The 27,156-nt window shown below is 55.0% G+C and overlaps 2 protein-coding genes across 10 annotated transcripts; both read right to left on the reverse strand.

Moving 5' to 3' along the window:
* Positions 1–2,371: 2,371 nt before the first annotated feature.
* On the reverse strand, positions 2,372–25,135 carry Maea (macrophage erythroblast attacher, E3 ubiquitin ligase). Its single transcript, XM_048364821.1, has 9 exons — positions 25,025–25,135; positions 19,296–19,478; positions 16,938–17,141; positions 13,575–13,697; positions 11,385–11,461; positions 6,202–6,310; positions 4,679–4,812; positions 3,536–3,731; positions 2,372–3,324 (listed from the first exon to the last, which is right to left on the reverse strand). The coding sequence occupies exons 1-9, from the start codon at positions 25,091–25,093 to the stop codon at positions 3,229–3,231; spliced, it is 1,191 nt and encodes a 396-aa protein (XP_048220778.1). The 5' UTR covers positions 25,094–25,135; the 3' UTR covers positions 2,372–3,228.
* LOC125364977 lies at positions 6,319–11,365 on the reverse strand. 9 transcript variants are annotated; one of them, XR_007213606.1, is made up of 4 exons: positions 8,826–11,364; positions 8,638–8,790; positions 7,632–8,602; positions 6,319–7,362 (listed from the first exon to the last, which is right to left on the reverse strand). XR_007213606.1 is itself a non-coding variant. In XM_048364823.1 (4 exons), exons 1-3 carry the CDS (start codon positions 9,109–9,111, stop codon positions 7,932–7,934), a joined length of 1,110 nt encoding a protein of 369 aa, XP_048220780.1. In that variant the 5' UTR covers positions 9,112–11,365; the 3' UTR covers positions 6,319–7,865; positions 7,901–7,931. The 9 variants fall into 9 exon arrangements, 5 of the variants coding, with proteins under 5 accessions (XP_048220780.1, XP_048220783.1, XP_048220779.1 ...); XR_007213605.1 differs by having other exon boundaries at positions 6,319–7,557; XR_007213604.1 differs by having other exon boundaries at positions 6,319–7,288; positions 7,324–8,602.
* Positions 25,136–27,156: the final 2,021 nt, after the last annotated feature.

Here is a 27,156-nt window from a genome sequence, read left to right on the forward strand (position 1 = left end):
AGTTGTGAAGTTAAATGTGCACCAACCTTACAACTCCACTCACAAAGACTTTTTTTGGCCAGTCCTGGGCTTTGGACTCAGGGCCTGAGCACTGTCCCTGGCTTCTTCCCGCTCAAGGCTAGCACTCTGCCACTTGAGCCACAGCGCCGCTTCTGGCCGTTTTCTGTATATGTGGTGCTGGGGAATCGAACCTAGGGCCTCGTGTATCCAAGGCAGGCACTCTTGCCACTAGGCTATATCCCCAGCCCTCACAAAGACTTTTATTATTGTGTGGTGCTGGTGGTCCTGAGGCTTGAACTCAGGGCCTGGACACTGCCTCTGAGCTTTTTCTCACGTGGGCCACATCTCCACTTCTACCCTTTTAAAGCTAGTTTTAGTGGGGAGAAGAATCTCACAGACTTTTTTGCCTAGGCTGGCTTCAAACCTTGATCCTCATATCTCAGCCTCCTGAGTAGCTAGGCTTATAGGCCTGAGCCGCCTGTACCTGGCTGAATTACTTTTAAATGAAAGAGTCCATAAAAGACAAAAATGCTCATTGCAGGGCCTGGGAATATGGCCTAGTGGCAAGGGCGCTTGCCTTGTACACATGAAGCCCTGGGTTCGATTCCCCAGCACCACATATATAGAAAACGGCCAGAAGTGACACTGTGGCTCAAGTGGCAGAGTGCTAGCCTTGAGCAAAAAGAAGCCAGGGACAGTGCCCAGGCCCTGAGTTCAAGCCCAGGACTGGCAAAAAAATAAATAAAATAAGTGCTCCTTGCAGGCTTATTGTCTTTAAAATTGGAATGACCTGAATATTTATACCATGAAAAGAATGGGCAGTGCAGCCTACGTAAATGTCACCACAGAGAGAATGGACAGTGTGCCTATGAAAATGTGGATTAATCTTCTGGTTCCTCAGCAACAAAGGCTTGCAGGGACACGGGAAATCTCCAGCCAGACATAGATGCCAAGTAGGCTTCACTTATGTAATTTTAAACAGCTTTACAAGAACCATGATGAGATGACACAAGCCAAAGAACTCCACAAGACCAGGTGCCAAGTGCAGGGGGTAGGGGCAGGAGAGCCTTGTGCAGGGAGAGGCTGAGTTGGTGTGTCCCAGTCTCTCCCACGCTCCGTCTTGGCTGCCCACTCTTCCAGTGGAATGACATAGACCACTGCTGTGCAAGAAATGAAGGGCTCAGTATGAAGCCAAGTGGCGGGCCCTCGCTGTGAGGTCCATGTCCATGGGCTTCAGACCTGGCTGAGGATTAATGGTGGTTGCTCCAAGTATGGACTAGGGAAAGGCCCCGAGGGCACCTGTGGACCGTGGTTCATTGTGTGTGACACACCGGTGAGCATTTGTACAATGTCTAAAGAGGAGGCAGGGCTGCAGTAGGTGAGCAGGAAGTGGGCAGGAGGCAGGTAAGAGGCCAGCAGCAGGTGACTAGGAGGTGGGCAAGAAGTGAGCAGCATGCAAACAGGAGGTGAGCAGGAGTCAGGGCCGCAGGAGGCAAGTCAGGAAGACCTTACACTAGTGTAGCCCAGGCTGGCCTAGCACCATGGCAGGGTATCTGGTCTTGAGGTGATTCCATGGGGTTCTGGGCACTGCAGGAAACTGCTGACCTTGTTCTGCTGCTGCTACTTGCTGGTTGCCATAATGGAACTGCAGTCCCAGGCTGAGTGCAGCAGTGCCAACCGACCCAACATGTCCAGTCTGCCCTGCACAGCTCACTGGGAGGCCCTGCGGCAGCACGTCGGGAGAAACCAGCAGCAGCAGCAGCAGCAGCAGCAGCACAGGTCGCTGGGAGATCCCGCAGCAGCACGTGGGGAGCATGGGAAGTGAGGCCAGCAGCAGCAGCAGCGGCAGTGGCGGCGGCACAGGCTGGTCTCTACCACGCCCTGAACTGGGCAGACACTGGAAGAGGATAGCACATCATGTCTGGCACCAGTGGAGAAGCACAAGTAGAGTGTGCAAAACCATCGCGTGAAGGGTGTTGGGGCTGAAGGGCTCTGGGGTGGGTGTAGGGCTGATGGCTGTAGCAATGTGACCCAAGAGGTGCCAGGAACTGAAGACAGAGGTAATAGGAGCTGCCACCAGAAGCCCTACCCCCTGGGACCCTGGCCAGGCCAGCGGGAGCCAGGGGTGACTTCAGGGCTGGAACTACCAAGGCCCTCATCTTCCAGAGGTCACTGGGGCGGGTTCTGCAGGGTGGGCATGGACAGGCGTGTCCCTCTCCTAGGGTGGGGGACCTGCTGCCAGGCAGCTGTAGGGCTGAGCCCCTTTTAGTCCAAGGGCACGCCCAGGCCCCTGATGGGTGCCTCCTCCCCTGCCCTCTGCTGGCAAGGGCGGGCAGACGACCCAGGTGGTCAGACACGCCTCACACGGAAGTGAGAAATAGAAAGCTATTTTATTAACACGCTTTACATTTACAGTTTATTAGCTAATCAACATCAACATCAACATGCAAAAATAAGCGCTAGGTACAAACCTCTACAATATGTTGTGTGTGAACTACAATGGTTCGTTTGTTTTGAAAACTCATCAGTACTTTTCGGCTGAACTATCAGTTTCTGTGATGAATAGCATTTAGACTTCATGGTTATAGAACCATTGGGCAAGGCCTCTGTAGAAACTTGGTCCAGTGGATTTCCATGTGAATACATTCTTGAAGCAGGAAATAAGGCGGGTGCAGATGAGATCCTGAACCTATGCACGTGTGGACACAACCCACCACCACAGCCCACCCTGTGGGCAGGGCCCTGGGGAAGAAGCCCCAGCTCCAGTGGAGTCAGGAAAGGCCTCGTGTCACAAGTCACTGCGGTCACCGGGCGCAGCCGGCACCTTCCTGGACTGTAGCCAACACCAGTCATTCCTCAAGCTTCCCTCATCTGGTCACTAGCAAAAGGAGGAAACTGAGAAAGAAATAATTGATTCCTACTTTTGAGATGTTCTGAGCTTCTCCCAGTGTTTAGGTCAGGCTGTAGAGAAAAGTTTCCTCTGAGAGGTGCAAGAACTTTGCAGTAGCATCCAAGAGTTGACTTACATTACAAAACCCTACAGATCAAAATGCTCTTCTCAGGTACAGGCTTGGTAAATCTCACTTCCTCTTCCTAAGAGTATGTGTTGTTCCTCACTGATCTTTGGTCGCAAGAAACAGAAACACCGGGCAGGCAGGGGTCAGGAGGGAGGAAGGCAGGCCCCAGCCCCTGCAGCCCTGAGCCTGGTGGGCCTTGGCGACAGAGGGCCTACATGATGTATACTTTCTCCGCTTGTGAGAAGTGGAAGACTTCTTTGGTTCTTGGGCAAACAACTTTATCATCTTGACGGATAGAAAGGAGAGACTGAAAAACAAGACCAGTACAGTAAGCTGAGGACCTGCGACCCACCCGAGAGGCTCCCCAACAAACACCACCGATAATCAACCGTCAGAGAAGAAGCCATCTTATTTTGCAAGTCGCTTCCTGAAGGCCTATCTGCCAAAGAAGCCTGGGACTACTCCACTGCCATCCCCCAACACCCCCACCCCCCCGGCCCCCTCCACTGGCCCCTCACATTGTAGCCGTAGACGTAGCCATTGGGCAGCATCATGGGTGGGTTGTTCTCGTTCATCACGTCGCCGGAGATCTTGCACACCAGTCGGGAGTTGGCACAGTGGGCCATGGGCAGTGGTTGGGCCAGCTTGTTCAGGGAGCGGCTGCAGACCGGGCAGTCGGGGCTCTTGGAGCTGCCATCCTCCTTATAGCACTGGCTGTGCACAGGGTTAAGGAAGGCTGGGCTAACAGGTCAAGGGGCACAGCAGGCACACTGCAGCCACACGCAAGCACTCAAAATGAAGACGGTGCCAGGCTCTATAGCCAACCCTCAAGGCCACACCAGCTTACTCCAGGAATCTCCGCGGCACCCATTCCCAGGGTGACAGACTAGCTCCTGGGCAATGTGTGGTGGGTCTATGGAAGGCAGCATGCACACAGGTCTCCTCTCAGGTCAGAGTGGGGTCTTATGCCTCAGCTCAGCTCTATGCACAACACCGTAGGAAATCACTGCTCAGAGGGCAGTCACACCAAGTCACACCAAGAGGCAGAGTTTCCACAGCACAGTCCTGTCATAGGAGCAGGGACGGAGTGGGCTCACAGGACGGTTGTCATAGGAGCAGGGACGGGGTGGGCTCATAGGACAGTCCTGTCATAGGAGCAGGGATGGGGTGGGCTCACAGGACGGTTGTCATAGGAGCAGGGACGGGGTGGGCTCACCGGAAAGTCCTGTCATAGGAGCAGGGATGGGGTGGGCTCACAGGATCAACCACCATAGCCAGAGAGGCCACTATACTCAAAAGGGGGTCAGATTTTAGGAGCAGGACAGCTGCACCTGGACAGGGTCAGAGCCATTTACACACAGGATGAGGCCAGTCACGCAGGGATGGAGCTGACCATCTCAGGAGGGTCAGGCGCTCTGTAGGAGGGGAGGCTGCCTCTTTGCTGTGGAAATGTTGTTGGTCTGAGGGCATGTATCCAGGACACTGACCAAACAACAGCCCGAAGACTGCTGCTGGGTAAGGGCCTTGCACGCTCTAGCCAGAGGGCGTCAACAGAGGACAAACGCAGCCCGGGGCAGCAGGTTCCCACCCGTGGGACGAGGAACGGGAAGGGATGGGAGGCAGGCTGTTGGGGTGTCAAGGCACACGGAGCAGGAGGATACGGTGTCTTGATGGCGGAGAGGCCGGCCTGCAGCGTGAGCGTGAACACCGAGCTGTTGCCCAGCTGGTGCAGCCGGTAGTTGTCATAGCGGAACTGTTGGATCAGCATCCGCCAACGTGCTGGGTCCAGGAGGTCCTGGAAGAGACCAAGGGGGGCTGCTGGGCAGCTCCTGGGGCCTGGCAGGGCCTCTGACCGAAGGTGGGGGAATAGTGTCACAGTGCTGTCCCCTCACTGCCCCCCCAGCTTCCCGGGCTTACAGCAGCACGTAAGGTGCTGCCAGCCTCCTCTGCTAACTCTCAACAATTCCCCTACCTGGAAATCCTTTGAAGGATCTGATGTGGTTAGCCATGGCCTCGCAACAAGAAAAAGACTGGGCACCAAGAGGCATGGAACACTCCACAGTGGCAATACTGGCACCTCAGGCCTCACAACACAACAGCAAACACCCTGGCCAGTGAATGCTAGACAGAGGTAAAACTCGGACCCTAGCCCAGAGGGCCCTACCCCAGAGGGGACAGTGCACCCTAGAGAGAGGTAGCTACCAGGGTGCCACCAGTCATCCTCTGTGAGCTCTTCTGACAGTATCACAGTAACAACATACTCAGTTCGGCTAGGGTGAATGCTCTGCCACTTGAGCCACACTCTCAGCCCAACCTACTACCTGTACAGAGAACCACGCCTGCAGGCCAAGATGGAGGCTCCTTCCAGCAAGGGCAAGCTCTGCCCACACAGCTTCTGCCTTTGGACTGCACAGCCACCACGCTGCTCTGAACTAAAACTTCCTCCTAGGTCCTATTGGACCCAGGAAATGCAGCCTTTGGTTTCCGGCTGGGATGCTGGTGAGCAGGAGAACGTGACCAGTGCTGGGTCCCCACAGGGGCAAGGGCTCTCCTCCAGCTCACAGGGATGGGATAGCGATAGCAGCTCAGACCTCACCCTATGGCATCATGGGGCTGCTTCAGGGAGGAGAGAGAGGATCTATCCTGTGAGCAAACACCTCACCTCCAAACCGAATGTTCTCCTGACCAGGGAAGAGACACCAAAGCTCTCACTGAAAGGTGATGATGGGCTGAGAGGTGATACTTGTGACCTATCTTGCTGGAAGAGGCCCACATGCAGTGGCCCCGCAGGGACAGCTGGGTTGGCACACTGGACTCCAGTGAGCCATGGTGTGCAACCACATCCTCCGAAGACCCTATCACTGCACACGGCCCAGGGAGTGAGGGGGCAGGCAGCAGACTTGCCAGGGAGCCTAATGCCAAGGAGAAAACCCAGGATGGCCAAGGGAAGGAAGACATTACAGAGCAAGCAGGGACATCTGTGAAACTGGCACAGAAGACACACTGACGGAGGGACTGTGGGGAAAGGAGGGTGGGAGAGCAGGGGGAGGAGAGGCAGAGCTGAGCTCACTGGGCTCACAGAAGACACTGCTGGGCTGGGTCCAGCCAGGCGGCTTCCAGGCTCTGGCAACACCCTGGAACCCACCCACCCCTCAGGACCCTGGCGGAGAGCTCTCGATAGTACCTTGTATGGGGAGATGTGTGTGTCTGGTGGGAAAGCCAACATGCCCATGACTTGGCGGACCTCATCCAGCTGGCTCCCTTCAGCCTGACTGAAGTGTTTTCTTGCGTGTCTAAAAAACAACGTTTGGCACACTTAGTTTACACTTTGAGCATTCAGGACCCATGCTAAACATGGTGGAGTTCACCGCCTATGATCAAAAGATTTCCCCCCTCCCTCCAAACACAATGAGGAGAGAGACCTGAAGGAGAACGGGGACAGTATGAAGCGCCGAGCCCCACAGAGCGACTCCAACAGCCCTGGACATCCACTTCACGTGGCCCAGCCCAGCTCTCAACAGCTGCCCGGCACACATTCTACACAGCCTGTTTGGAGCCTCTGCGATTCTGACGGGCTCCCCAGCAGCCACTCAGCCCTCAGCCCTGCCCTGTGTGGGCAAGCAAGTCTGTGCCGTGGCCCGTGTGTCACCACTGGACTGGCTCCTGAGCAGAGAGAGACGGGCCGGGCAGGGCACAGATGCTCTGTCTTAAAACTACTCAGTGGACACCTTGCCATCTTCTCCCATGGGGGTCTCAGGCCATGGGCCCTACTGCCTGCCTTATACATGCCCTTGGTCCACAGATAGGTGCTCTACACTCAAGGCCGAATTCCCCAGGGCCAGAAACACAGCAGACCCCATGGCCCCAGGTCCCTACACAGGCCAGCAATGCCCCAAGACCCTTCAAGCCAGCAATGTGCTAAAGCAAGGTGCACATCCAAGGAAATATTAAGCCAGGAAGTTCCAGGTGCTTACCAAGCAAAAAGGCCATGGCACTTCCACTCAAGGAGGCAGCGAAGAAGGGACAGTGAGGCCAGAGATAAGAGGGAGGTGCCCTCAGAGTCCATACGCACCCACCTGACAGCACCATCACCAGATCCACACATATCCATCCACCTGACAGCACCATCACCAGACCCACACATACCCATCCACCTGACAGCACCATCACCAGATCCACACATAGCCATCCACCTGACAGCACCATCACCAGATCCACACATATCCATCCACCTGACAGCACCATCACCAGACCCACACATATCCATCCACCTGACAGCACCATCACCAGATCCACACGCATCCACCTGACAGCACCATCACCAGACCCACACATATCTATCCACCTGACAGCACCATCACCAGACCCACACATATCCATCCACCTGACAGCACCATCATCAGATCCACACATATCCATCCACCTGACAGCACCATCACCAGATCCACACATATCCATCCACCTGACAGCACCATCACCAGATCCACACATATCCATCCACCTGACAGCACCATCACCAGACCCACACATATCCATCCACCTGACAGCACCATCACCAGATCCACACATAGCCATCCACCTGACAGCACCATCACCAGATCCACACGCATCCACCTGACAGCACCATCACCAGATCCACACATATCCATCCACCTGACAGCACCATCACCAGACCCACACATATCCATCCACCTGACAGCACCATCACCAGACCCACACATACCCATTCACCTGACAGCACCATCACCAGACCCACACATATCCATCCACCTGACAGCACCATCACCAGATCCACACATAGCCATCCACCTGACAGCACCATCACCAGATCCACACATATCCATCCACCTGACAGCACCATCACCAGATCCACACGCATCCACCTGACAGCACCATCACCAGACCCACACATATCTATCCACCTGACAGCACCATCACCAGATCCACACATATCCATCCACCTGACAGCACCATCACCAGATCCACACATATCCATCCACCTGACAGCACCATCACCAGATCCACACATATCCATCCACCTGACAGCACCATCACCAGATCCACACATAGCCATCCACCTGACAGCACCATCACCAGATCCACACATATCCATCCACCTGACAGCACCATCACCAGATCCACACATACCCATTCACCTGACAGCACCATCACCAGACCCACACATATCCATCCACCTGACAGCACCATCACCAGATCCACACATATCCATCCACCTGACAGCACCATCACCAGACCCACACATATCCATCCACCTGACAGCACCATCACCAGATCCACACATATCCATCCACCTGACAGCACCATCACCAGATCCACACATATCCATCCACCTGACAGCACCATCACCAGATCCACACATACCCATCCACCTGACAGCACCATCACCAGACCCACACATATCCATCCACCTGACAGCACCATCACCAGATCCACACATATCCATCCACCTGACAGCAGCATCACCAGATCCACACATATCCATCCACCTGACAGCACCATCACCAGATCCACACATAGCCATCCACCTGACAGCACCATCACCAGATCCACACATATCCATCCACCTGACAGCACCATCACCAGATCCACACGCATCCACCTGACAGCACCATCACCAGATCCACACGCATCCACCTGACAGCACCATCACCAGATCCAACACATATCCATCCATCTGACAGCACCATCACCAGATCCACACGTATCCATCCACCTGACAGCACCATCACCAGATCCACACGTATCCATCCACCTGACAGCACCATCACCAGATCCACATGCATCCACCTGACAGCACCATCACCAGATCCACACATATCCATCCACCTGACAGCACCATCACCAGATCCACACATAGCCATCCACCTGACAGCACCATCACCAGATCCACACATATCCATCCACCTGACAGCACCATCACCAGATCCACACATATCCATCCACCTGACAGCACCATCACCAGATCCACACATAGCCATCCACCTGACAGCACCATCACCAGATCCAACACAACCAGGTCCTCTGACACTTGGGACAGCACAGATGCCCACGGCTGCAGGCAGGTGGGTGGCATGGGTCTGAGTCTGGCATTCGAATGCTAGAACGACAGCGCCCACTGCTCTTTAATGAGCAGCACAGCTAGTATTAGGAACAAACCACACGTTAGGGTCTGGATCTTAACCAGCCCTGTGTTCAAAGCAGCCTCTCCAGCCTGGCCACCACTGGGAGACAGTAGAGCCTAGAAGTGAGGTCACTGCAATGCACACCTCCAGAGGGCCCTGAGGGCACCAGCCAATCCTCTCTGCTTCCTGGCTACTTACTGGGAGGCAAGTGCTTTTGCCCACCCACTGGCCCAAAGCGTGGGACCAATCCACCAGAGTCTAAAGCCTCTGATGCTGTGAGCCAAAATAAACCCTTCTTCCTTTTAAGTTGCTTACCTCTGGTATTTGTCATAGCAATGAGAGTATCAAAATCCCTTTAAAAATAGAAACGTTTCACATTTAACAACACCCAGAAAGTCTAGGCACAGTGGCTCATGTGTGTAATCTCAAATACTCAGTACTGTGGTTTGAGACTAGTCTCAGCAAAAATAGACACCCCTCCCTCAACCAACAGTTGGGCAGCTTGGCCTATGATCCCAGGAACATAGGAAGTGCAAACAAGAAGACTGATATCCAGATTGGCCCACATAAATGTAGGACTCTGTCCATGACTCAAGTTCAAACCACAACAACAGCAGGAAGACTAAATTCCTACGTCTCACTTGGCCAGGCCAAGGCGAGGGTGTGTAGTGAGACAACAGTTCCACAGGAAAAGTCGCAACCCTTGAGTTAGGCATTTGGCTTATGATTCATTCAACTAACAATGTTGGGCTGGGCATGATGGCACATGCCGGTAATCTCAGCTAGTCAGGAGATTGAGAGGAGCCCAGACCAGGCACCAAGTTATTGAGAAGTTAGCTTCTAAGCAGAGAAGCATAGCGTGATGCACACACCCGGGTCCCCTGCTGTGCAGGATGCATGTGTAGGACAGTCATGGTTTGAGGCTGGTCCCTGGCAAAGCCTGAGGCCTTATCCAAAAATGAAAGTGAAGAGGGCTGGGAGCATGGCTTAAGAGGAGAGTGAGGTCCCAAGTTCAAACTTCAGTGGCCCCCATCTTAACTCTGTTTGTAAGTTATTTAAAAGGCTGGCAGGTGTGGCAGCCTGAGCCTGTGCTCCTGGCTGCTTAGCTGGTTGAGGTGGGAGGGGCACCTGGAGCTCACAGCCAGCTGGACAACATAGTAAGACCCCTGATAGGGGTTTGGGGCACAAACAGGTGGTAGAGTACTTACCTAGCATGCTCAAGGTTCTGAGTTCAATTTCCAGCCCCACAGCACATAAGCAAACATAAATATTAAAAATTAACTGTGCAGAGCATGCTCTTATGTGCCCCAGGGGTCGGGGGGGGTCTCTGCCCAGTGGCTATGTGTGGCACTGGCCCCTGACAAGGTAGACACCCGTCCTATACACTTATCGGTGGCTGACAGGACTGGTAACTTTTTATGTCCTGGCAAATGTGACCCCGGCAGAAAGAAAGGTTCCGGCACCCCCCCCCACCCCCGCCAAATGCGTGAGGTGGAGAGAAGCCAGGCGACGTCTGCCAACTCATCATTGCATAGGAGCGTCTGTGTCTGCCCGGGGACCTGCATGGCAGACCCCTGGGCCACCTGCCTAGGCTGTTCCATGGGGTCCCAGGTCACTACCTCCTGACAGACACTTCTGGGCACAGTGGCCAAGGCCTGCCCCGGCAGCACGCATTCAGGCAGCAGTTCCTCCAGTCCTTGACCCAGGGCTGTGCCCCACCCACATGCCCAACTCCTGCACCACATCCTGCTTCACTCCCTGAGCAGGAAGCCCCTGCCGGGCACAGTGACCTTCCCCTGGGCCTGGCCCAGCACCAGGAGTGCACCCTAATGAGGCTGAGCAGGCAGGACAGCCATCCTCTCTGCCCACAGGTTCCGCACAGGCCACAGAAGCCCAAAGGTCCTTGCAGAGTGCTGTGTGCTCCTCTTGGCACCAGCATTCTCTGGAGTGTCACAATGGAAAGTCCACAGATTAAGAACCCCAGAACTGAGAACCAACCCATCAGGCTTCCTGTTGCAGAGGCCAGTGGAGCCTTCCCACACGGGAAGACAGACCCAGAGCCCTGCTCACGCTTTACTGCCGGCTGCCCTAATGGCCACTGGGACCTGTGACTGCACAAGGGCATGGGGCAAACCCCCAGTCCCGAGGATGAGGCTGAGGGAGGGCGTGTCCAGATGTCGGCATCTCCTTCCCATGAGAAGCTAGGCAGCGGCACTCTCCCTACCTCACCGCATCCAGGCGCTTGTTCTGCCGGACGAGCTCAATGAACTCCTGAATCCTGAGGCTGAACTCCAGGCAGCTCTGAAGGCAAAGAGGAGAGGAGGCTTAGACAGTGCCACGTGTCAGTGGTGCCAGAGCCCCACAGGCCACCAAAGCTCCTCAGGTGCCGGGGAGCAGGGCTGAGGCCAAAGCTACCACTCCCGCCTGCAGTGTCCTAGGAGGACCACCATGGCCCTGCAGCGGGTGAGCCGGCCCCCGAAGCCACACACACGGCAAGGGCAATGAGACTGCCGAGCCAGGGATCCTGCCTGACATGCTACCTAGGGCTCAGCCCAGGGGGACTGGGAGGACAGACAGGAGTCACAGCAAGGACCTTGTAATGCACTACTAGGAAAACAGCAGACTGGGGCTGCTGTCAGCTCAAGGGGTCACGGGGTAAAGCAATCAACTACACAAGGAAAAAACAAAACAAAACAAAACACCAACCACAGTTCCTTGCAAGGACAGAGGACCTTTCTGGGTCTTACCTGTCATCATCAAGATCCTTTTCCTAAACAGGCTTCTTCCCTACTACCCCACCAGGCCTTAGACTCAGTGCAATGCCAGTCTACCCTCTAAGGGAACCAGAACCTGCGCTGAGGGATCTGGACACACTGCTGGCCTTAGTGGAAGGTGAGTGGCTAAACGGGGGCTGGTGGGGCTAGACAGGCCAGGCTGTAAGGATGAGGAGGCTGGACAGACACCAGGGAGTGTTCCAGGCAGGGGGGAAGCACAGGCACTGCCTGGAGCAGGAGGTGCTAGCCAGGGGGAGGCAGCACAGGAGCCCGGGACAGGTGCTGTCCGGAGCAGGAGCTGCCAGCCAGGGGAGGCAGCACAGGAGCCTGGGACAGGCAGTGCCTGGAGCAGGAAGAACCAGCCAGGGGGAGGCAGCACAGGAGCCTAGGACAGGTGCTGCCCGGAGCAGGAGGTGCTAGCCAGGGGAGGCAGCACAGGAGCCCGGGACAGGCAGTGCCTGGAGCAGGAAGAACCAGCCAGGGGGAGGCAGCACAGGAGCCTAGGACAGGTGCTGCCCGGAGCAGGAGGTGCTAGCCAGGGGTGGCAGCACAGGAGCCTAGGACAGGTAATGACCGGAGCAGGAGCTGGCAGCCAGGGGAAGGCAGCACAGGAGCCCGGGACAGGTGCTGCCCGGAGCAGGAGCTGCCAGCCAGGGGGAAGCAAAGGCTCCTGTCATAACCTTAAAGCCCAAGGTGGCCAGGACCATGTGGTGTTGTCTTGGTTTATGAGTGGTTTTCATGAAGGGCAGTGGACTCAGGATTTGGCAGGTGGCAAGAGGTCTGGCCTGGGCCTCTCCCCCACAGCGGGGAAGCTGGGGCAGCTCTGGGGAATGCCTGCACGGGGCCTGTTCAGAGAGACCCATGACTCAAGGAGGGTACAGAGTGCACATGGAGACACAGCCCTCACGGAGGCCTGGAACTGGCATTGAAACCCATGGCATCAACCCAATGTGGCTGGGTGAGGCCAGCAAATGGAACTAAACGCTGCAACCTCAGATGGAAAGCCCATCCCGCCAAGCAGGAACGTGCCACGCTGACTGCACAGCATCCCGACCACACAAGGGTGTGGGCAACCCCAAACGTCTAACGCTCACGCTCAGAAGCCTCCAATGACAAATACTTCCACACTCAGCCTCCTCAGCAAGCTCCCAAGGACAGGCTGGCTATGCCCACCTGACCCCAGCACAGAGTGCTCCAGCCCCACCTGCCCGGTGCTATAACCCTGCTCCACTGACGCAGCACCACACAGGCACCTGCGGTGGCTCTGACTGCAGGGGAGCGGGCTGGTCGCCACCTACTCGTGCTCCCCCTGCTCCCAGACTGGACAAGCAGGCTGCACACTGGAGGCAGAGCTCAGTGCCTGAGCTGAAGCTGGGTAGCTGCCCTGACTCCAGTGTGGGGCGGTGCACTGGACAGGTGAGGACAGCTTACTCCGGGGCTCCTGGGAAGGGCTGAGCACACTGAGCCGGTGTGATCAGGTGGTGCTGGGCTCCCTGCTCCCTTCAAACAAGAACCAGCAGAAACAGAGGGAGAGTCCCACCCAGAGCCACGTGGACCAGCCATTTTCTCCTCGAGTTGCCTGCCTCCTGGGGCCATCCAAAACCCTCCCCCAAGGAGTGGGATCTGGAGAACCCCCACACCTTCATCTTCCGGAGCCGGGACTTGTTGTCATGGCACCAGGCCAGGCACGTGGCTGTCTCCCGCCGCTCCAAGGACTCCTCCACCTCTTTGGCCGTCAGAAACATCTCGATGTTCACCAGGTCCTTGGGGAAAGGCATGGCTCAGGTCACAACAAGCTCGCCTCACTCAGGAACCTCACTTTTCTGTGTGCACTAGCCTTGGGGTTTGAACACAGGGCCTGGGCACTGTCCCTGGGCTTTTGTGCTGAAGACACTTGAACCAAAATCCAATTCTGGCTATTTGGTTGTTAACTGGAGATAAAGAGTCTCACAGACATTCCTGCTTGGGCTGGCTTTGAACTGTGATCCTCAGATCTCAGCTTCCTCAGTACCTTAGGCTTACAGGTGTGAAACACCACTGGCGTCTAGCTTGCCAGAGGGCAACTGGTGCCCATGCCCCTCACCCTGGACCCTGGGGTCCAGGCTCCCACCCACAGCACGCACTCACAGGGACCCTTGCAGACCATGTCTGCAGGGCCATTTGCATGGGTATGGACTAGAGAGCCCCCCGCAGTGTACAACCCCAGCTAGTCCTCAGAGCAAGCTACCACCTTCCAGATCCAAGACCTCCAGAACAGGGTACACCTTCCAAGGTACACCCCAGCACAGCATACACGACTCGCCTAAGACCCAGCAGGGGACACGCACTTCAGTCCCCAGCACGGGTTGCAGCCTCTCCCCAACGGGGAGGCCTGATGAAGGACTGTGCCCTCTGTGGCAGGAGCTCCTGCACTACGGGGCAGGACGGTGGCTCTTGCCACCATGGTCAGCAGAACCTGAAGGCGAGATCTCAGTACAGGCCAGCAGGTGGAACATGGTCTAAGAGAACCCCAGCCGTGAGCAAGATGGGGGAAGGAGGCCGAGGTCAACTTTGAGGCCGGCATGGTGGCAGGGGACACCCTCCTGACAGCACGACCGGGAGCCAGGCTCTCTCTAGTCTGCTCAGTGAGTGCTGAGCATGACAAGGAGTGCAGAGCCCATCCCCAGAGTGACCCCTCAAAGGAAACCCGGAAGCTCAGGTAGCCCGAGTTCTCCTTGTTCCACTTGTCTTTGCTCTGCAAACCATGATGCTTTGGAGAAGGGCAGTGGGAATGGATGCTGGGCTCCTAACCTTCCTGAAGCACCTGCCACGCCCACGGCGTTCTGGAGGAGGCCCCCATCAGCAAAGGGTCCAGCAAGAAAGAGCCCAACACAAGACATGTGAGTACCATGAGAAGAGAAGGCAAGGAAACCACCAGAAATTTCAAAACTCCAGTTTCTTTCCCCAGGAACAGACTCTGGGAAACCACAAAGTGTCCCCTGATCAAGATCCTGGCAGAGCCATGCACAGTGCACCCATCCAGAAGCAGCAGACGCCCACCCAGTGCTCTTCCTGTGGTATCCCATCAGCCGCACTCCCTGGCTGCGGCACACAGAACGAGGCCAGGGAGCCTGGCAGCCAGGGGCAGCTCCTTCCCTCGACAGCCATGGTGGGGATGGGGGGAAGGGGGCTGGGATCAAAACGCAGGTGAACAAGTTTTAAGTAAAAGTAATCACAATAAAAGCCAGATTTGCACTTTGCCTATTTCAGCACAAACAGCAAGTGATGCATACTCAGAGGCACATTATACTGAAGCAGTTAAAATAAACAACGTACAAAAAAGAAAGAAAAAAGAGAGATAATCAGCAGGTCACTGTGAGATTTTCCAAGTGACCAAGCACAGGTTAGTGTTCACCCGCTGGAACCATTTCTACTCACTAGTCAGAAACAAGAGAGCAGCCAGCCCTCCCGTGGCCAACAAGCCACTAGCTCAGGGAAAGAGGTCAACAATGCTGACCTAGCTAGGCACTGGGGGCTCACGCCTGTCATCCTAGCTACTCAGGAGGCTGAGGTCAGAGGATTGTGGTTCAAAGCCAGCCCAGGCAAGAAAATCTGCAAGACTCTTATCTCCAATAATCACACACACAAAAAAGCTGGAAATGGAGTTATCACTCAAGTGTTAGAGCAAAAGAAGGGACAATGCCCAGGCCCCGAGTTCAAGACCCAAGACAGGCCAAAAAAATAAAAGTGCTGACTTATCTTGCCTTTCATAGGTCTTGCCAGGTGCCACAAAAGGCTGTCAGGTCAGCCTGAGTGAGACATTCTACCCTATGGAGCTCATGACGGACACACCCCTCACCTCTCCCAGAATAGGGTGGGTTGTGCCCCCAACCTCCCACAGCCTGGGAGCCCAGTCTTTGCCCTTCCCCTCCCCACCAGGCCCCTGCAGCACCACAACCTGACCTCAGGACTGAAGGAGAGGGCAGAACGAGGAGAAGGGGTGGCAGGCCAGTGGGGTGGGGGCAGTGGTGTCAGGTACCCCTTCTGTCTTCAAGCACATTAAACCCTGAGGCTGTGACTGCTAGATGGGTCAGACAGGGCTGGACTAGACCTGGGCTGGACTAGCCTTAGGGCTCTGTAGCCACGAGGAATTAAGCCAAGCAAGAATGCGAGGGCTCCAAAAGAGTAAACAAAAATAAATCCAAAGGTTCCTGTTATTGAGAACGCTCCAAACTTCATTCCAGTTTATCCTGTTAGTTTCAATTTTCTCATTTTGTGCACCTGAGGCTACATCCTGTTTTCAAGCACAGATAACACATGAGCTTATTATATTTTTAAAATACTGCTAAGCCAGGCACCAGTGAGTAACTCACACCTGTAATCCTAACTACTCAAGAGACTGAGATCTGAGGATCAAGGTTCCAAGCCAGTTGGAGCAGGAAAGTCCTTGAAATTTCTATCTCCAATTAACCATCAAAAAGCCAGCAGTACAGCTGTATGTAGCTCAAGTGATAAGAGTACTGGTTTTGAGCACAAAAGCTCAGGGACAGTGCCCAGGCCTTGAGTTGAAGGAGCAGCGCATACACATTTGTATGCATGTACACGCGTGCGCGCGCACACACACACACAGGGACCCACAGATAGTTGCCACCCACCTCTACCCAGAACATGTGAGTCAGTAAAGCCAAACTCCCAGGAAACTTGCTCCTGAGATGAACTCACTCACAGCAAGCCCTGGAAGGAACAGCCGCACGGCATCCCTGGGGAGTCGGGTACCAGAGGGACAGGCCCTCCTACATCCATCCTACGTGGAGCAAGTCCCACCGCTGGGGCTGTGAGGGCACTTGGGTCCTTGAAGGGAGGAGGGGTAGTGTACTGGGCGTGCACGCACGCGCACCACGGGGCACACACACTTGGGCTGGCTGGCCTCTGCACACACATGGGGCTGGGGACACACACGGCCTCCAAGATCTTACTTGCGGCTAACAGGGCAGGGGAGCCGAGAGTGGCAGTGCCCAGCCCACCTCAATACCGCTCTGTCGCGCCAACTTCACCGCCGTGTTGTAATAGCCGCAGCGCAGCAAGTGCTCCACCATCATGCGGTCCATGCGCTTCCTCTTCCACATGCTGGCCGCTGCTGGCTGGTCGCTGCTGTGCTCCTTCAGGTGCTCGATCCTGCGCTTGCAGAGCTTCGCACTCTCATCTTCGGCCTGAATGGACTCCACTGCCTGAGACACAGCAAAAAGGCCCTCAGAGTGGGGATGTCCTCCACACCTCCCACAAGACACCGACGCCATGCCCAGTGCTCAGGGAGAGACCAGCCAGAGAGAGGGCTTGGCACAGCACTGCACTGGGCCCTGCATTTGTCCCCGGGGCAGGTTTGGGCTTGATGCCATCATGACTGACAGAGGCAGCCAAGAAGCCTGCCTCTCGAGACTGAGCATACACAAGGGCCTGGGTCTGACCCCTTGCACCCCTCTAAGCCTGATGCTTCTCGCATGTGCATCTTCTTTCAGTTATTCTAGTTTTTACTTTTATATAGTCTGACCTTAAGCTGCCAGGTATCTAAGCTCTGAAATCAATAAACTTTATCATTACAAAGTAACTTTTAAAAAATCTTTTGTAGCTTTTTCCTAAAGGTAATTCTGTTCAATATTAAACACTGGGCTGGGAATGTGGCCTAGTGGTAGGGTGGCTTGCCTAGCATGTGTGAAGCCCTGGGTTCAATTTCTCAGTACCACATAAACAACAACAAGAAGCCAGAAATGGCGCTGTGGCTCAAGTGGTAAAGTGCTAGCCTTGAGCACTGAGGCCTCGGGACTGGCAAAACAAACAAAAATTACACACTGATAGAAATGGTCTGGACCTACCTAGTCCGATGCACTACTCCTAATCCATGCACTATGGAGCACCTGACAGAACCCGAATCACCAAGGGTCACCGAGTCTCAGGACTCTGAGGCGTGACTTCTGATGCCCTGCAGCCTGCTGGCTTTCTTCCAGGTCTGTTGCTGCCAAGTCAGTGAATGGGCCTCCTCTGGGAGCAGTCTTCTCCATGGCTGCTGGGGGGGGGGGGGGTCTTCTCTCTGCTTTGCTTGAGATCATGGGGTTTATCTCCACCTCTGCTGTCCAGGAACCTCAAGTAAGGGCTCAGTCACCCATCCATGAGGTTTCTGAGCCTCTGGGCACCACAGAAATCCTCTCCATTTTGCATTTCCACCTTTGACTATGCTGCATTCTAGACAATCTCTTTCTACCCACATTTGAACTTAGTCACACTGTCAATGAAAAACTTATACCTATGTGTTGGTATTGGGATTTGGACACAGGGCCTCAGGTTCTTCCAGCTTGCTTGCTACCCTCTAGCAGGTTACTATATTTTTTAATTTCTTGACACGTTACCTCTTTTTAAACCTTAAGTATCTTTTTGCACTTTTTGTTCCCAGCAGAGGGTTTCAGGCTGCATTTACTCTTTCAGCACTCTTTAGGTCTGGCACCCATGGTGCAGTCTGTACTGGTCTCTGCTGGTTCTGTTAGGCTCCATACTCCTCTAGGCTATCTTTGTGCTGGATTCTGTCCTAAAAAAAATCACTAATAGCCCTGTGGAGCTCAGACCAAAGGCTCCTCCCCACAGGAGACTGCACTGACTCAGTCTGGCCCTGAGCTCTGAGCAGCCCCGAGTTCCACAGAAAGCTGCAGAGCTTGGTCAGCACCAGTCCCCCATAAAGCATCCATACTTGTGTGCTAGCTTATCTCCAGCAAGCCAGAGGCTGTTGGCTCCACATCTCATGCAAGGTACTGACAGGTCGTCCCTGGACTGTCCACCTTTCTGATGACTGCCTTCAACTTAGAATGGTGATTCTTTTCTGCTGCTTGAGTTCTCTCATGATACCCAACTGTTTTTTGGGGTTTTTTTTTTTGCTTTTTTTCTGGTCAGTCCTGGAGCTTGAACTCAGGGCCTGGGCAATGCCCGAGCTACTTTTGCTCAAGGCTAGCAATCTGCCACCAGAACCACAGCACCACTTCCGGCTCTTTCTGCGTATGTGGTGCTGAGGAATGGAACCCAGGGCTTCATGCATGCTAGGCAAGCACTCTACCACTAAGCCACATTACCAGCCCCTTATCTAACTTTTTAAAGGGGATGTTATTTCACAATAGTGGGTAAATCATGTCGAAACACCCTAGCCTACCAGGAGTAAGGTGATTCTAAAACTCAGCGTGTGCCCTGGCTCTCCTGGAGGCCGGCTCAGGACGCATGTGGAGCCCAGGCTGCCCAGTTCTCTAGAACAAGCTGCCCAGTGTCACCTGCAGTGCCTCTCTACCTTGGGACCTCCCATGGGGGCCCAGCCCCAGGGGACATGCTTGAAGGAAAGCAGCACCAACCTTCCTCTTGAGGACACTGAGCTTCTCCACTACCCCATCCAGGAGGCTGACCACAGAATCTACAGCTGGGCAGCTGCTCAGAGTCTTCTCCAGTTCCGCCACCACCATTGTAACGTGACTTGTCTCTCGGTCGATGTTCTTTTGAGCAGCTCGGAAGCGTTTATTCAGTGTCTCATAAGGCACCTGAGTGAGAAAGGACAGTGAGAGCCCCATCCCTGGACGTATGTGGGATTGTGCCCAGGCGAAGGCAGCTTGTGTCTGCAATCCTAGCCACTCAGAAGGCTAGTATCTGAGAATTGTACTCCTAAGCCAGTTGAGGCAGACACATTCGATAGACTTAGCTCCAATTAACAAGCAAAAAGCCAGAAGTGGAGCTATGGCTCAAGTAGTAGAGTACCAGCTGAGAACTCAGGAGAAGGCCCCGAGTTCAAACCCCAGTATCAGCAAACACACACACACACACACACACACACACACACACACACACACACACCAACAAAGACATGAAGTTTTAGTATATTAACTCAATATATCCCAAATATTCACTTTTGAACACACAACTACCACGTCTTTGTCCTTGGTACTAGACTTTTAGAATGTACAAGCACACATGACCCAATGTGTCCCTCCCCCAGATACACAAGCTCCCAGCTGCACCAATGCACTGCCATCTTCCATGAGACTGGTAGAGGCCTAGAGCCTGGGCCTCCTGTGGTACTGACAGGCAGGGGACAGCGATGGCAACTCACAGGGGTCACAACACCCACTGACCTATAAACTCAGCCACTCTCTGGATCTATCCTGAAAACAAGTGCTGATGTGTATGACTGTACTCGACCAACACTCATGGGTCCTGGCTAGCACTAGCACTATGGGGTGTTCTCTAATAGAGTCAAGCCAAGCCTTACCAAAAAGTGTCAATACAGTAAGCCCATTGGATTGCAAATTTATTACACATTTTGATCAAGCATAGTCAGTAAACAGATCAATGAAATTTCAAAAGCAAAAGTTTTCAGTTTCCATGTATAATTACGTAGCTCTGTTTTCCTGACCTCAATTCAAGTATTTAAATTGATGATTGATGTGTCCCTCTAAATTTTGTAAAACTCTGATGGCCAAAAAGCAAATAAATGGTGACTAAAACATAAGGTAAAAAGTAACATGCTTAGGTTGGGCGCCAGTGGCTCATGCCTGTAATCTTAGTCACTCAAGAGGCTAAGATGTGAGGATTGTGGTTTGAAGCCAGCCCTGGCAGGAAAGCCCCTGAGACTCTTATCTACAATTAACCACCAGAAAACCAGAAGTGGCGCTGTGGCTCAAAGAGACAGAGCATTAGCCTTGAACAAAGTAACAGCGATAGCACTCAGGCCCCTAGTTCGAGCCCCAGCGCGCGCACACACGCACACATGCACACACGCACACATGCACACACACAACGAGAAATAATGTGCTTAAATTAAGTGGTAAAGAAAAAAATTTAGATTTGTAGAAGGCAGCATATCTTTACCAAAAATCATGGGGAAGTGAACCAAGCACCCACAGAACAGCCCTCTACTGTAGGCATCCTGAGCACTCCTGGTTTTCCTCAGTCCCAACATCCTACCCCAGCAGGTACCAACGATGTACTACTACATGCTATCATTTCAAAAACAAAAAAGGACTAGAGTGTAGCTCAAGGAAGGGCATGTGTGGACATTCAGCTTCAGCCGCAGTGCTGGCAGTGCTGGCACAAGCTCGTAATCCCAGCACTCAGGAGGCTTGTGGAAGGAGGATTGTGAATTCAAGGCCAGCCAACCTGGACTACATAATTACAACCTTGTCTAAAACTAATAATAGCAATAATAACGCTCACTCTTTACCATGCCAGGCACCTTACAGAGGTGAGTAAGGATGGCCCAGGCTCCTGGAGCAGGGCTCTGGGTCTGGGATCAGCAGTGTAGACAGGGGCACCAGATCCATGCAGTCACCAACACAGTGATGACCTGGGTCAAAGACAAAGGCTGGGTGCTGTAATATTTGAGTGGGGTGAGGAGAAGCAGCCAGGCTGGGCTGTCCGACAGTTGAGAGCTGGGAAGCCAGGCATGTGGACACCCTGGAGGCCAAGCAGGAGGGTGCCTCCAGGGGAGGAAGTGGCCAGGCACAGTGCTTCTTGAGGTGAGGAGGAGCACATCACCTCTGCAGGTCTGAGAAGTGCCTTGGGATTGCCTGGCCATCATACTACCATGGGCAAAGGGAACAAGAGCAGAATGAGACAATGAGCAAGGCCAGCTCGGAGATGGGGGTCCAGGGGCTTTGTCTGTTGGGCAGTACAGGAATACCTTCTAAATGTGTGGGATAGGAGGGCACAAGCAGAGAGCTTGGCCTAAGGCAGGGCATGGATAACTGAATACCACAGGCACTGCAGGTGGGAACCAGGCCACAAGTAGAACCTATGGGTGCAAGGCCAGGTGCTAAAGAATCGGGATCCTGTGACTGTTAGAAAGGGCACTGTGTGGGCAGTGGGGGAGGCCTCTGGGGCAGGCACAGGTGCCATGCGGACCACAGGCTGGAATTCAGGGCGGGACACAGGACGGGTGGCAGAGATGATGGGTAAAGGGCAAGGCTTCAAGGAAAGGGCTTGTAGGCTACAGGAGAAGACACTCGTGCCTGCCATGGAAAGCTCTCTGGAGTGCAGCAAGTAGACAACACTGAGACTGAAAGTTTTATGAAACTTTTCAGCCAGACAGTGGGGGAATTCCTGGCCTGGGTTCCACCAGAGGATGGAGGTAAGCCTGAGCAAGAGGCACAGAGTGAGGTCTCCCAGTGACAAGGGTCAGGCTCCTGCTTCTGGGCTATGCAGACTCCCACCTGATTTTGGTGGTGATAGATGGCTGACAAGATACTAGGTTACCTCAGCTGGCTGATGGGGGCAAAAAAAAAGTAGAAATATTTATGGAAAAAAATCTCTGCAGAATTTTAAGGTGATGGTCTATGCAATCCAGTTTCTACTTGTTCCAAAGGGCCATCCCTATCTTGGCACTAGGCAGCGTTCAGCATTAAAGGATGCTAGTGCTAGTCAGAACACAAAGCACATCTCATGAACCACACCTCTGTGGCTTTGGACAATACAAAAACAAGTCTTCTAAAGCAAGGTTGCATCCAGAAGTACTTACACAATGACTTGCCCCCGGGGGGACATCTGGCCTTGTCTAGAGGCGTTCTGAGGTCTAAGCATGACGTCCGGTGATGTGGGTAGGAATGCTGCTGAACACCCACACCCTACAAGGCGGCCCAAAGGTTCTCAGGCCAGCAGGGAAGTCTTCACCAGCCCACCACCACCATAGGATAGAGATAGAAACACAGCGAAGAACCAATCATGCCATGGTCAGGACATGCTGGCAACACAAATAATTCCAGAAAAAGTGCCTACCAAGCACAAACTCAGACCCAAGAGGTAAACACCTCAGGTCTACTGCTTGAGCCCACCTGAGGTTACCAACCCCACATGCCTGAGGACTTAATTGGCAGGAGAGTCAGTTAATTTCTGCCTGATTACGCTTCAGCCTGATGCATGACAGTTCCCACCACCCCGCAGGAAGACAGACCTTCCACTGGAGAGGCACAAGCCCCCAGCCTGCAGGCCTCATTCCCTCTGGATACCTGTGCTGTAAGCCCCACACTGCTGCGCCAGCCTCCTTGCCTGCTCATGAATATGAACACAGCTCTGGAGCTGTTAATTCTGCTGACATCCTGCTTAATTCTTTGTAAACAAGTGGTTCTAAATCAGAGATTACTACTTTTCCAGTAAAGCCTCCCTATTATCCACCAATAATTATTCCTGAAAACTTCCTGGGGGGGGGGGGGGAATCCTTAATTCAGCAGTGGTACACTGGCAGCAGAACAGTGCGATCATTATTTGGATGGGACCAAAAGAGCCTAGAAGGGAGATGCCTCTACTTCCTCTAGAAAGCATCATCTCTACTTGTAAAAATCTATTTTAATAACATCCTTTTAAAAACTTGAAAAAAACATGGCAAACTAGGGTGAAATGATACCACTATCCTTTCTGTTTGGGCATGCATATCTACGCGATCACTTTAGTCAGACTATGCAGCAGTTTTGGAATGCAACGAACATTCACAGTCACTGGAAGATAGAGGACTTGAGAAACCCTTTGCTGATCGGCCATTTTCCCAGTACATTCAATGAGCAATGGAAGGATTTCTGAAAACCTTTCCTGCCTGGTGGTTCCTGTGTTCACCAGTCAGACCAAAAATGATGCAGCACCATAGGTGTGGTTGATAAACTTCCTTACAACAATCTGGAAGTGCTGAATGTAACTAAGTTCAGTCCCCAACTAAAAGCAGCACAGCCCCTCTGTACAGATCACTGTGAGCTGCCAAGCACAAGAAATTCACCAATGTCATGGAGCTTAGTATGAAAGTCAAACACAAGCCAAGTGTGGCACACACCCAGAAATCAGGAGGTGGAGGCAGAAAGATTGTACATTTGAGACCAGCTACACAAGACCCTGCCTCAAATGGGCGATGCCAGCAATGCCCTTCCCCTTCCTTGGTCCAATCAAGTGTGGGATACAAAGCAGTGATAAACACCGTTGCTCTTCCACTAAGGAGGGGAGGACAGGGATCTGTTTCTGCTTTTCTATGAAGACCAGCTACACTAGGGCAGCCAGACATCGGCAGTGACACCACCGCAGGAATTTTCAAGGCGGAGCAAAGATGTCCCAGCAGGATCCGATCACTGCTTCACCCAGGAGACAGACACAGGTGCTACCAGGGATTGCACCCTCACGGGTACACTGTCATCTGGAGCCAAGGGGCTCCAAGAAACACGGGTGGGGATCCCCCCCCCCCAAAGGCCAGCTCCGAGTCTGCGCTCTTGGCCCAAGGCTAAAATGCCTTAGCGCTGGGACATTCTCAACACCCGGCCACACAGCGACCACCTGTCACCATTAGGATGGACGGTGTCACCGCGTGCTTGGGACAAGAAAAGCTACCTGACCCCCAGAACGCAGGCGAAGCTCCAGCAGCTCTGACAGGAGCGTCAGAACTTGGTCTCTGGGGGTCAAGCTCCCCAGTGCCAGCTCCAGTCCAACCTCCAGCAACCGGGGGCCGGTTCCGGCCTTCTGCCGGGAGGACGTCCATCCCGAGTCCCGAGAGAACTACGACCTCAAGGTCGAGGCCCGGCAGACCCGTAGGCTGGGGGCGGGGGTCACCGGGTCGCCGGAGCTGGGCCTCGCGCCCCCTAAGAGTACCCGGGGCCAAACCTGCCACGCCCCATGCGAGCTTCCGGGAGGCCGCCGGCCGCCCCACGCCCGCGACGCCGGCCTGCGACGCCAACCTCGACTCCCCGGGCGCCTGCTCCGCCCCGGGCTGCGGCCGCCGCGGGGTTCTCCGAGGACCAGTGGGCGGGAAGCCGCGGGCACCGTCCCCGGGCCCCGCAGACCCACCGGCCCGGGTTCTGACCGTCCCCCGGAGACCCCCGCAGACCCACCGGCCCGGCTCCCCGCCGCCCCCCTCCCGGTCCCGCAGACCCACCGGCCCGGCTCCCCGCCGGCTCCCGGAAAACGGCGGATCCCGCCCCCGGCTCCCCCGAGCCGCGGGCCCGCAACCCCCGGGCCCCGCCCCCGAGTCCCCCGCGCCCGGGGCCCGCCCGCCCCCCTCCGCCCCCAGCGGCCCCGCGGCCCCTCGAAGGCGCGGGGGAGAGCCAGGCCGAGCCGCGGCTCGAACCTTCAGGGTCGGGTACTCCTGAACCTTCAGGGTCATGGACAGCTGGGCCGCTGACTCCTGCACCGCCATCTTGGGCCGGCCGAGCGGAGAAGGCCGGCGCGCGGCACGCCGGGTAGAGACGTAGTGCGTAGCGGGCGGGGCCCGGCGTCTTCACCAATCGCGAAGCTCCGCCCTCCGTCGGCGGAAGAGGGCGCGGGCCAATCGCCGCGGGCTTCCCGGGTTCGGCCCCCGGCGTACCTGGCCGGGCCGGGCTGCGGCCCCGGTCCCCCGTCCCGCCCGGCCTGCGCGGGGCCCCGCTGCCGCCGCTCGAGCTCCCGCCGGCGGCGCCGCGCGTCCGGCACCCGCCCCCGGGGCCCGGCTGCGAACGGCCGGCCGTGCAGTCCGCGCGCGGAGCCGACGCGCCGAAGTCAGCCCGAGGGGGCGGGGCTGTGGGCCGCGGGCCGGCGCCCGCTCGGCCCACCGGACGCCCTCGGCGCCGCGCCTTCCCCGGCGCGCCCGGCTCTCCCTTCCCGCGAGAAATGGAAAGCGCTCCCGTTCACTGAGCAGCTCTGACCGCCCCTCGTGCCTCACAGAACCCGCCCGCCGAGCAGACCGTGGGCCGTGTCGAGCCGGGAAGCCCACCCGAGCCGGCCCGGTGCGCGGCGGAGGAGGAGCCGGGGCGGCCGAGGGGAACCCAGCCGGAGTTCCGGGCGGACTCACCCGAGCGGGAAGGTGAGGCGCTGGCCTTCACGGGCACCCCGGGACACCACCGCTCACCCTGCCCGCCCTCTCTCCGCGGGCCAGCCTTCGGGGTTAGAACTGGCCTCGGCGGGCACCGACGGTAGATGGTGCGCGAGTCGGCAGCCAGCTGCCAGTGGCCCCGAACGTGCCGAAGCACCTCTCCACTCGGCAAGTCTTTGGTGACATACACTGTCCTCGCGCCCCCACCCCGCCCGCCTCCCGTCCGAAAGTCACAGCCTCATGCAATCATGTTGCAGCCTTTGATGGACCACTTTCGCCCTAGAGACTCTGCTCTCAGAACTACTCGGTACTAACTCAGAGGGCTGAAAGCATACCTCAGGTGGCCTTGCTAGCACACTTGAGGCTCCGGGTTCAAGACTCGGCGCACTGTAAAACCAAACCCAGTGAGAACACAGATTTTATCTGTGCCATGGTGGTCAGGGACGCTCAGGGTGACCAGGTAGCTGAAGAAGATGTGGAGACTTCCCACACCATTCATTCCAGGCTTTCTGGTGTTTTGGGTTAAAATTGCACTGGGATCATTTGATCCTTTGGAGTTCGTTTTTGTTGCTGTGACAAAAGACCTGAGGGGCAAAAATGTTAAGAAGGATTTATTTTGGCTCACAGTTTGAGGTTCCCATCCCCATCGCTGGAAGGCTCACACAAGATCTGGTGGGAAGAACATCAGGGAGGAAGCAAAATGGTTCACCTCCTGACAGACAGGGCTCTAGGAGAATCAAAGTCAAGATCAGATAAACCCATCAAGGCCACTGGCTAGTGACCTCTTCCTCCAACAAAGCCCTACCTCCTCGTGGTCAGTCAGTACAAACTCAGGTTAGTGCTGATAATCCAGTAGCCTCCGGTAGTGCCAGCACCCAGGAACCCAGCCCACAGCCCTGAGCCTTTCAGACACTTCCTGCCCAAATCATCATAGTTCCTTGCAAGGGGTCTTCATTAGTGCAGAGAAGTTGCTTGCTTTTCATTCCCAACCATAAAAATGGATTGTACTTCAGTACCACTCGGTGCTGTCCTGTGGGGCACAGAGAAACATCCTTCTTGGAACTTGGGTATATGAATGCAGACCAGGCTTTGTGACTTGGCACCTGCTGGCCCTAAACCCTGAGAGAGCTTGCAGTTCCATGGCCGGACAGTTCCGTTCTTCGAGAGAACTAAATTGATCCCTCTTAAACTGTGTGTGTCTGTGTGTGTCAGTGTCTGTGTCTCCAGTGCCCTGCTTCTTCAAGTTTTAAGTTGTCTTCTCTATGACCTGAAGGAGCATTGCCTAGGCATGAGCAGGAAGCCACAGAGCCTTTCATCCCTAACGTATGATTTCCATGCAACAGCCACCAAATGTAAAGGACCCAAAGTTTCCCATTCTCTACCCCATGTGCCCTGATCTTGCCTTAATCCAC

This window comes from Perognathus longimembris, chromosome 16, assembly GCF_023159225.1.
Source record: "Perognathus longimembris pacificus isolate PPM17 chromosome 16, ASM2315922v1, whole genome shotgun sequence".
NCBI lineage: Eukaryota > Metazoa > Chordata > Mammalia > Rodentia > Heteromyidae > Perognathus > Perognathus longimembris.

Coding starts and splice junctions, on each gene's coding strand:
- LOC125364977 (XM_048364823.1), bottom strand. CDS start 9,111: ATGCCACCCACCTGCCTGCAGCCGTGGGCATCTGTGCTGTCCCAAGTG. Junction 8,791..8,825: donor TCTGGTGATGGTGCTGTCAG/GTGGATGCATGT, acceptor TGGTGCTGTCAG/GTGGATGGATACGTGTGGAT. Junction 8,603..8,637: donor TCTGGTGATGGTGCTGTCAG/GTGGATGCGTGT, acceptor TGGTGCTGTCAG/GTGGATGGATATGTGTGGAT.
- Maea (XM_048364821.1), bottom strand. CDS start 25,093: ATGGCGGTGCAGGAGTCAGCGGCCCAGCTGTCCATGACCCTGAAGGTT. Junction 13,698..16,937: donor CGCGACAGAGCGGTATTGAG/GTGGGCTGGGCA, acceptor CCTTTCCCCAAG/GACCTGGTGAACATCGAGAT. Junction 6,311..11,384: donor AAGCGCCTGGATGCGGTGAG/GTAGGGAGAGTG, acceptor GTTGTTTTTTAG/ACACGCAAGAAAACACTTCA.